Source organism: Phalangium opilio, unplaced genomic scaffold, assembly GCF_054372755.1.
Source record: "Phalangium opilio isolate 3A_F unplaced genomic scaffold, DU_Popi_V2 ptg000091l_1, whole genome shotgun sequence".
Lineage (NCBI taxonomy): Eukaryota > Metazoa > Arthropoda > Arachnida > Opiliones > Phalangiidae > Phalangium > Phalangium opilio.
In genome coordinates, this window is record NW_028324196.1 from 5,400 (window position 1) to 16,572 (window position 11,173).

Here is an 11,173-nt window from a genome sequence, read left to right on the forward strand (position 1 = left end):
TATTATTACATTGAAAGAAACACCTTTTTAGTAATGACGTATCAGCTAACACATCTCCAATGGCAAACGGGTTTGATTTAATATATAAGGAACCTCTTGTTGACCCCTACAAAAAGGTGGATGGTACTACGACGAAATTTATAACTATCACCCGTCGACGTTGCACGAATGAATTATTTCTGAACATAAGAGTTTTTAGATATTCACTCCCCTTAAAAAAATATTTACCAACTATGGAGGGGGTTGTGTTAACTAAATTTCATGTCAATGGTCTAGTTAAATTGACGAGTAGTTTGTCCATTGAAACTTTCGGGTTTCGTCAAAGTATAACCCCAAAGGAGAGAATGTTTTCTTTGTCGGAAAATTTTCTATCAAACGATGCGTGGGCGACTGTACTCGATGAATTGGAGGAAGATCAGGTGCTATTACTACGTCGTAAGAAGGACTCATCAAGTGTTTCCGGGATAACTTTAACTCTGAAAGAGTGGGAAGCCCTTTCTCAGTCCATCGACACCATAGAATTTCTCTACAACCATGGCAGTCTCATGAAGAATTTTGAGATTAAGGAAACTCTAACATATTATTTAAAGGCCGCTATCAATAAAATCGCGTCGAACGAGTGTAATGGTTGTCAACTGCAGATGGGGAATCAACTTGGACACCCCTGTATCACCAATGATTGGGCTACTAAGGTCCTACTTTACTTCGAACCAGCCAAAGAGTCCTTAGAGTTAGAGGGAATATACGGCGTTATATATTTTTATCAGCATGCCCTGAATAGAACAGCCGAAGCTGCACGTTCATTCGTAGATGTTTCGACTATTGTAAAAACTTTTCTTTCATCTGGTAAACTTAAAGCTGATATCCTAAATCAGGAATCAACTGAGTGGGGTATTTCCCCTAGAATTATCGACTCCTATGTAAATCATATAAAGTCCTGATTGTAAATTTGTAAACCTTAATGCGAGTGAAAGTAAATAAAATGATTTAAATATCTTTATTTGTCTGATTTAGTTCATATATCAGTTTGCAGTTGGTTAAATAAGACGTTAACAATATGAGGGATTCGTTTTATTTGTTCCCTATATCTAGAGCGAGTCTAGATGTATTTAAAGATAATACCCAGAGTCGTTTCAAAATGTTACTCCCGAAGGAAATAATTCTAAATGGGGAATATGAGGTGGGGTTAAAAGAGCTTATATTACCCACTGAATATGATAATATACCAATCACGGCAACGTCGTTCAATCTTTATAAACACCCTGTTAATCGTAGGAAAATAAGGACTTTCGAGTTACCTTATTCCGAGTGGGGTGATAGCGTACTTGATGGTTTAGATATTTATTATTTAATCGCAAATAGTTTGGTTTTCCATTTGGGGGATGACGGAACCGTTAACATAATTGACCATGGTGATGAAAAAAAGAGGAAACTGGAGATTGAGTTAAAGCCGAATATAGAACTTCAATTAGACAAACAACTAGCCGACTTCATAGGTTTCAGAGAGGAGTTGCTAACGGGAAATTCCAAATCAAAACACTTACAGTTCATGTTTTTAAAACCATCCGGTGAGAAATATGACTTTATGAAAGCGTCAAACGTTATTCACGTTAATAGTATAAAGAAAGAGGAGGCAACAATAATCAACCTTAATATTGATAAGGGATACTATAGAACTATTGAAGATCTGTTCAATAATATTAAGAGTAAATTACCGGACAATATCAAAAATCAGATACACTTCGAGAAAAAATTGGACGGACGAACACTGATGAGAGTTAATTCAAATTATTCTATTGAATTTCCCGCGGATTCTCCCGAACTAGGAAATATTTTAGGATTTACAGGGAACCAAATCGGTATAAGATTAACCGGCTCTGTTAAATCTAGAGGTATCCCCGACATCGCGAAAGGTGTTCAAAATTTATTCGTCTATTCATCATTAGTTGAGGAAACACCTGTCGGCGATACATATGCCCCAATATTAAAAATCATCCCATTTAATAATGTGGGGAAACATCGTGAAATCATGTCTTTGGAATATAATGAACCTAATTATTTTAAACTCAAGTCGAATATAATTGAAACGGTTGAAGTCAATATAAGAACTAGCGATGGGAGTTTCCTGGCATTTCACCGCGGACAGACCATAGCAAAAGTGCACATACGGAGACGGAACAAGGATGGAAAATAACCCATATGTTATATATTTCTCCCAAGTCGGGGTTGATCTACCTTATTTCTCCTCCCCACCTACACATTCCGGTGCCGGGTTTGGTTCCATTTTCAAAAATATATTTTCTTATCTGAAACCAATATTTGCACCCGCCGGACGTTTACTTAAAAACGAGGCTCTGAAAGCTTCAGCAAACGTATTATCGGATTTGGCTGAAGGTGCTAATTTTAAGGAGAGCGCTAAAACTCGACTCAAGAATGCAGGAACCAATATAATCAGTGGACTCCAATCAGGGAAAGGAAGACATTTAAAGAGACGACGAAAGACTAAGGAGTCCATTTCTAACGTGAAACACAAGCGGGTCAGACGGAAAAAAGATTACTTAGATTAAGCAATGGCACTTTTGATGTCTAATTTAGATTTTTTCAACGAACCGATTACCAATCACTGCATTGAACAATCGGAGACTGTTTTATTCAAACCGTTAGGTAATTTATCGACAACAGGTGCACCCATCGAGTATTTAGTTCATGGCACCCCGGATTATTATTTAGCTTTAGCTCAATCTTTAATAGAAATTGTTGTTAAAGTTACCGAGGAAAATGGTGATAATTTGCCAGCTGGGGAGCAAGTAGCCCCCGTAAATAATTTCATAAACGCGATTTTATCACAATTAGACGTTTATTTGAATGACACCTGTATATCTAACGGTCTCCCAACATACGCTTACAAAGGCGCGGTAAGCGATCTTCTTAATTTCGGTAGTGAAGCGAAGAAAACATACCTCGCTACACGTTTACTAACTGAAGGAAATGATGGTATTAACGTCAATACGGCATTTTCAAAACCGGAAAGCGGACTCAAAAAACGTCAGGAAGAGATAGCAGAATCAAAATCCGTACAATTAATTTCCAATATTCATCATGAAATCTTTAACTCTGATAAATTTCTATTGAACGGGGTATCATTGAGATTGAAATTCAGTAGAAGTAATCCCGCATTCGCACTCTTAACTCCAACTAATAATACAAAGAAATATCATAGACAGCACACTGTATATCAGAAGGGTTAAAATTAATCCGGATATAGTACTCGGCCACTTAATGGCCTTAGAGAAAACAACAGCTAAATACCTGTTGAATCGAATAGAATGTAAACTGTTTACAATTCCCACCGGTTCCATGGAGACCCTACGTGACAATTTATATATGGGGGAAACTCCCTCAAAGACTGACCATAGGAATTGTGCGCTCATCAGCTTTCAATGGTCACTACCATCAAAACCCTCTCGCATTTGAACATTTAGGTTTAAATTACTTAGAGGTGACTATCGGTAATCAGAGATTCCCTAACGAGGGTTTCAGACCATCATTCGCGCAAAATATGTGTAAGAGGGAGTACTTGAGCTTGACTGAGGGATTGAATAATTATAAGAAGGACAGTGGCAATAATATAACATTCGATGACTATATAAACGGGAACACCCTTTACGTTATCGACTTAACTCCAGATCAATTATCGGGCGAAAGTCATAGAGAACCAGTTCGAACTGGGAATTTACGTTTGCATATGAAATTTAACTCTCCAGTAGCTCATAACCTATCCGTCATTCTCTTCGCTGAATTTGAATCACTCCTACAAATATCTCGGGATCGTGGTGTTATTTACGAACAGGGATGAATTCAAATGAAATAAGAAACATTTTAAAATGTACTGTCGGTAAACGCGCGATCGGTGTTTTTCCCTCTAATCATATACCCAAGTGTAACCTTAAAGAATACGGGTTGTGTCTTAACAACGAGGATTGCGCGAAACCCGGAAGTCACTGGTTAGAACTATACGTAAAAAATGGGAAAACAACTTTCTTCGACAGTTTCGGATTATCACCTGAAGTGTATGAACTAAGCTTTATAAGAAAACTAACCAAACATTTCGAATACCAGAAATATCACCTGCAAAATGTATCTACTAAAGTCTGCGGTTTACACGTAATATATTTCCTGTTACTAATGTCTAAAGGGTGGTCTTTAAAAAAAATTATTAATACCTATTGTAATAATACTATGTTAAATGATATTATGATAACTTTGCATATTTACCGGGAATTAAATAGGAAAAGAAAATGTATGCTTCGCCTCTAGTAAATAAATATTCTTAAACAAATACTTTGTCTATTGCACATGTGAATCAAGTATTTTGATGTTGTTGACGTTGATTGATTATTCAGTTTTTTCCTATATAATCGAATTCAGCTCCCCTTAATTATTTATATCCTGCAAACCATCCGGGAATCCCACAGCATCCAACCTAAGGTATGTCTCACATTTTCATTAGTCCCTCTGTTTCCACAATCGCCCTAACCGGGAAAATAGAAATGAACCACGTGATATTATAATGGATGGATATAGGTAAGCCTGTATTCAAAACACTGGAGGAAAAAAAATGGAGAAATTCGCCTGCACCATTTGCGGGAAACCTTTCACCAAAAACTGTAACCGTCTACGGCATGAGCGAGAAACTCATCAAAAGACGCCTTTAGTTTGCCAAATTTGCGGGGAAACTTTTAAACGGCACTATCTTTTTACAAGGCACATGAAAAAACACCCCGAAGTCTCAAATTTATCTACCCCTGCAACACCCTCGGTACCATTTACATCGAGAACTTCACAGTCGGTAACAGCGGATGCACCTGTAACAGAAACGTCTTCCCACCCCTCTTCCCCTATTCCTAGTACCTCCCAACAAAACTCGAATACACAGCTGAACACCGACCCTCGAATAAAAACAATGAACGTTTTAGGGGTGCTGCTTTCTTGGCGCGTTTTGACGGTAATGACGCCCTCGACTTTACATCTCTGATAAACGAGTACAGAGGGGAAATAATTAACTATCTAAAAAAACATTTAAAGGAGAAAAAGGGAATTAAGTGGTATTTAGTTGCTAAAGTCAAATTTTATAGACAATTAGCGAACTCGACTGATGAAGTAGAGTGTGAACCATATTTCCGCAGTTTAACCCAAACTACTATGATGATGGATGCAATCCACGGTCAATTAACGAGATGTATAGTAAAAATTTTAAACTCAATGGAAGCGTTTGAAAATCAGGGGTCAGGGTGGAAAATCAAAAACTTAATTTATATTCAATTGAACATTTGTTCGTATAAACCTCTTATAGGTGGAACGTACATTAAATTACCAAAAAAACTTTCTGCTAAAAAGTGTTTAATAAACATTCAAAACAAAGACGATAAGTGCTTTCTTTGGAGTATCTTAGCTAAACTCCATCCCGTGTCAGGGCATAACAAAGAACGGGTTTCTAAATATAAACGGTACGAACACTCGCTCAATACTTCAAATATAACCTTCCCCTTTGAATTAAACTCCGTGAGACTTAGAAAGTTTGAGGAATTAAATAATCTTTCTATAAATGTCTTTGGTTATGAGGAAAATATATTCCCACTATACATCTCTGACAATAAATGCGAAAAAGGACGACAAATTGACCTACTACTATTCGGTGAAGGAAATAAGAAACATTACTGTGTAATTGACGATCTTGACCGTCTTTTATCCGGTTTCGCGAGACACAAGGGGCCTTCATTTTATTGTAGATATTGTCTACACCGATTTAGCGGTATCAATGCGAAAGTAAGGTGCGATGAACATGTGAAGGAGTGTTCGGTTTATTCACCACAAAAGATCCAAATGCCTGAAGACAATATATTACAATTCGATAAATACGAGCTTCAAGAAAAAGTAAACTCCGTCGATTACTTTAAAGGACTGCATCTTCACCCACAATATTTTTAGGTTCCATGGTCGATATACGCCGATTTTGAATCGGTACTGGCGAAAGCGGATTTATGTGAAAAATCTCTTTCTGCTACAGTAAAACTTTTGGAGCATATTTGTTCGGGGTTTTCTTACATCGTTGTCCCGTCTAATGGTAGATATTTTTAATTCAGGTAACTCCGACGTGTTTTATTTATAGATTAAGGTTCGATATAGGTGTTCCGGCTAAACCCGTTACATATAGAGGGGAGGACGCCGTGGAAAAATTCATCGATTCCTTGCTAGTGGAGGATGAGATTATACAGGAGAAACTCCGTAATCCTGTACCTATAACTTTATCCCCTCAACAGGAACTCGCGTTCCAACTTTCTACAACGTGTTACATATGTGGTGAACTTTATGTTGATGATTTAAACAACCAACCTGTTCGCGATCACTCGCACATAACTGGTGAATATAGGGGTAGTGCACATTCATCGTGTAATTTAAAGCTTCGTCTGCCTAACTACATCCCCGTTTTACTTCATAATATGTCGCGGTAATTAATACTCACACTTAAAATTATTATAAGCGTCTAATACATAATTCGTAGGTATGATGGTCATCTTTTAATGCAAAAAATAGGGATGTATAAGAACCAACGTATACAATGTATCCCATCGAATTCCGAGACCTATATCTCCTTTTCTTTAGGGAATTTAAGGTTTTTAGATACGTATAGATTCATGCCGAGTAGTTTACAAACGTTAGTAGAAAATTTAGCGGAAGGTGGTTTAGCCTCCTTCAAAATTTTAAATTCAGTTTATGAAAAGGAGAAGGCTGAGTTACTACTACGTAAACAGGTTTACTGTTACGATTACATAAGTGATGTTGAAAAATTCAACGAAACCAGATTACCCTCAAAGGATAAGTTTTTTAACAGACTGACAGGAGAAAATATTAGCGATGAGGATTATAATCATGCACTTAAAGTGTGGAGTGTGTTTCAATTGAAAACCTTAGGTATAGACCGCTCTCTTCAGTTAAAAAATTGAAGTAATTTCAAGTAATTTGAAATTTCTAACTCCTAGGTGATTATCATGATCTTTACGTGCAAGCTGATACACTCCAATTGGCGGATGTATTTGAAAATTTTAGGTCGATGATTAGCGATAACTACGGAATTGATTGTAATAGGTATATTACCCCTCATATTTTTGGTTTAACGTACTATAACCCCCCCCCCAACCTTTCACCCCTCTACAGAACATATACCGGACCGGGGTTGTCATGGATGGCTGCTCTCAAAATGAGCAAGGTGAAACTGGAATTATTTAAGATCCAGACATGCATCTGTTTATTGAATCTGGCGTAAGAGGGGGAGTATCTGTGATTTCCCATAAATTTTCGGAGGCAAATAACCCTTACATTGCTGAATCTTACGACCCTTCTAAACCAACCAACTATTTGTGTTATCTTGGAACGATAATAAGGGTGGACTATTAATGAAAAACAGATTTGCTGTAAAATATTTTATTTCTTTGAAGATTGTAATAACCTGTACGGCGATGCTATGTCAAAACCACTGCCTATAGATTCGTTTTCTTGGGTGGAAAATGATGAGCTAAAATCGCTTATGGATGAAATTAGAAATATACCTGATGATTCAGAGACGGGATACATATTACAAGTTGATCTCGAATACCCTCCCGAATTGCATGATCTTCACAATGATTATCCCCTCGCACCCGAGAAAAAAATTACTAGCTACGATGAACTCTCACCATTATCGAAAGATATTCTAGAAGCTACAGGGAGTGAAGGGGAGTTAAAATTCCCCAAGCTGGTACCTAACTTGTATGATAAAAAATATTACGTAGTTCATTACAGTAACTTAAAATACTACTTAGAACTCGGGATGAAACTTAGGGTAATTCATAAAGCTCTTAAATTTAGACAAGGGAAATGGTTGAAGCAATATATTGACTTTAACACCTTAAAAAGGAAGAGTGCGGATAACGCTTTTGAGAAAGATCTATATAAATTATTGAATAATTCAGTTTTCGGGAAAACAATGGAAAATCTAAGATGTAGGGTAAATTTCGAACTAGTCCATACACCCGCAAGAATGGTGAAACTAACAGCCTCTCCAGCTTTTGAGAGAATTACTGTTTTTAATGAAAACCTTGTCGGTGTTCATATGATTAAGAAGAAGCTAGTTTTAAATCGCCCCATTTATACCGGTTTCTGTGTTCTAGAATTATCAAAACTCACTATGTACAAATTCCACTATGATTTTATCAAAGCGAAGTACAACAATAGAGCTTTGCTAAATTTCACGGATACAGATTCCTTATTGTATTCTATTCAAACTGAGGATGTATATCGGGATTTTAAGGAACATATGGATAAATTGGACACCTCCGATTATCCAAAAAACCACTTCTTATTCAGCGAGTCTAACAAGAAGAGGTTGGGTGTGTTTAAAGATGAATTAAATTCCATCCCAATAATTTCCTTCTGCGGTCTTAAACCAAAAATGTATAGCATTAAATCCCTCGCGGGTGAAAAGAAAACAGCTAAAGGCATATGTAAAAGAATGATTCAAAGGCATGTACGTCATGAGGATTACAAAAAGTGTTTGTTTTTAAGAAAAAACACTACGACGGACATTATTCGCATAACGAGCCAAAAACATAAACTTTTTACAATCCATCAAAAAAAACAATGCTTAAATTCATTTGATTCAAAACGATATGTTTTAAAGGACGGAATTACGACGTTAGCATTTGGCCATTATAAAATTACAGATGAATTCGCTGATTATTAATTCGGAGGTGGTTCATTCGCTATTCCCTACCCTCCCCCTTTAGTCCCATTATCTCTGTAAACTAAATCCCCCCCCCCCTCTTTAGAAATAACACTATTTCAAATTTGACCAGGTTATTATAGTTTCTGATGGTGGTGGTGGTGTTGGAATTTTTATTAATCTAGTTTCAGGGCCATGGAAAATGATAATGACACTCTTGAAACCCTGAAAAAACATGGATTCGCGCCTGTTCCTCGAACAGGTAGTCTCCTCTGCCCTCACTGCGAGGGGGGACTTAAACATATGCCTGGTGACGGCCAGTTAGATTATTTCTGCACCACTCGGAACTGCGTGAAATTTCGACGATGCGTTTTAAGCCAGACGAAAAAGGTGGTTTGGATGGCCACGCGAGCTACATCCCGTCGACAGTTGGATGAGAGAAACTTTTGCGAACACTGTGGAGGGTTCAAATATACAATTAGGGGCGAGTGTCCTTGTCATGAATGGCGAAATTCTGATTGCGATGATTCGCTGGAAAATCTAAAAAAATGGTTAAAGGAAAATATATGAAATTATGGATCATTAATAAAATATGGTTTATTTCTTGTTTTGAGAAAAAAATCACTTGTCATATTTTAATGTAGTTGTATATAACGCTATGGTAATTAGTTCTAGGAATCTTGTATATAATGTGATAGTAATTAGTTGTGGGACGCATTTCAAGGGAGGAGGATGAGGCGAACGTTAGTCATTCCTCTTGAAGTCGTGGAAAGGTTAGAAGCAGCTAGAAAAACTACAAAACGTAGAGGGGTGAAGGGTATTTCTTTGGATTCTTATAAGTCCTTATTAAGAACATTAAGTTCAAAAACACCCCGTATTTTACATAAAACTAGAAGAAATCATAAATGAAGAATTTTCCTGAACTCGAGAAACTCTACCATGATATAGCAAACGCCGGAAGCTACGCTGGTGTAAACCAACTATATAGATCCGCTAAGGATAGTGGGATAAAAGTAACTCTAAAAAACGTGAAGGATTATTTGAAGCACAATGATGTGTTTACCCTTCATAAACCAGTTGTTCACAAATTTAAGCGAAATCGTACTTTAGTGTTTGGGATAGATGAAATTTGGCAATTAGACTTAATGGATCTAAGAAACCTATCACGCGAAAACAGGGGTAACAATTACATCTTAGTATGTGTTGACACTTTCAGTAAATACGCATTTTTAAAGGCGTTGAAAAATTAGAAAGGCGTGACGCTTGTTAAGGCATTTAAGTGCATACTTTCCAATTCTAACAATAGAGTCCCACGTCTCATTCACGTAGACAGGGGGAGTGAATTCTACAACCAAACTTTTAAGAAATTCATCCATTCTCGAAAAATGAAATTGTACTCTCCATTCTCGAAAAATGAAATTGTACTCTACAAGTACAGATACAAAGGCATCAATTTGTGAGAGATTAATAAGAACGTTAAAGGCACGTATGTATAGATATTTTACGAAATCGGGTTCTAGGAAATACATTCATATCTTAGATAAACTTACTTCCGCCTATAATAACTCGCATCACAGAGCAATTAAGATGAAGCCAATAATGGTATTCTCTAAAAATTCGAAGAAGGTATGGTTAAACTTGTACGGCGATCATGCCTTTTCCCCACCCACCGATTATCAGTTTGATGTTGGTGACATTGTACGGATTAGCAAGACTAGAGGGGTGTTTGATAAGCGCTATCTACCATTTTGGTCAGAAGAACTTTTTAGAATAATTGAACGTATCCCTAGGAGCCCGCCTGTATACCGGTTAAAAGATTTAAACGAGGATAAAATTGAGGGAATTTTTTATGAAAATGAAATTCAGAAAGTTGGGAAAGATCTTAAGAACTGCACGTTTAAAATCGAGAAGGTTTTAAAGAAAAGAAAAACAAAGAATGGTGTTCAATTATACGTTAAATGGTTGGGTTACCCCGAATCTTTCAATTCTTGGATTTTTAGTAACGAGGTTACAAAAGCATAGGTACCTCTCAAATCCATGTAATTCGTCTATGGGTCATGAAATGGATTACAAAAGCATAGGTACCTCTCAAATCCATGTCATTCGTCTATGGGTCATGAAATGGATACGTGGTATTTGAAATTTATCCACCCCTCAGCTTGGTTAGTTACAGGGAGTTCGCAAAGTGGGAAGTCGGAATTCGTTTTCAAAATCTTAAGAAACCTTGAAAACAGCATCACGCCTAAAATACAACGAGTTTGCTATTGTTACGGGGCCTATCAGAGTAAATTCGAGGAATTGAGGAAAGTGGAACCCCTTGTAGAACTTCACAATGGACTCCCTCAAAATCTAGATGACTTTTTCGATCCGTCTATTAACAATTTAATAATAATAGATGATTTAATTAACGAGTCC

The 11,173-nt window shown here is 36.9% G+C and overlaps 3 protein-coding genes across 3 annotated transcripts; all 3 read left to right on the forward strand.

The window, feature by feature from the left end:
• Positions 1-2,570: 2,570 nt before the first annotated feature.
• Positions 2,571-3,856, forward strand: LOC149643653 (uncharacterized protein F54H12.2-like). The gene is made up of 2 exons (XM_089850476.1): positions 2,571-3,230; positions 3,326-3,856. The coding sequence occupies exons 1-2, from the start codon at positions 2,571-2,573 to the stop codon at positions 3,854-3,856; spliced, it is 1,191 nt and encodes a 396-aa protein (XP_089706602.1).
• Positions 3,857-6,328: 2,472 nt separating this feature from the next.
• On the forward strand, positions 6,329-7,324 carry LOC149643654 (uncharacterized). Its single transcript, XM_089850477.1, has 3 exons — positions 6,329-6,972; positions 7,041-7,146; positions 7,216-7,324. The coding sequence occupies exons 1-3, from the start codon at positions 6,582-6,584 to the stop codon at positions 7,322-7,324; spliced, it is 606 nt and encodes a 201-aa protein (XP_089706603.1). The 5' UTR covers positions 6,329-6,581.
• A 2,339-nt stretch (positions 7,325-9,663) lies between these two features.
• LOC149643655 (uncharacterized) lies at positions 9,664-10,780 on the forward strand. The gene is made up of 3 exons (XM_089850478.1): positions 9,664-9,954; positions 10,009-10,190; positions 10,255-10,780. The coding sequence occupies exons 1-3, from the start codon at positions 9,664-9,666 to the stop codon at positions 10,778-10,780; spliced, it is 999 nt and encodes a 332-aa protein (XP_089706604.1).
• The last annotated feature ends 393 nt before the right edge of the window (positions 10,781-11,173 follow it).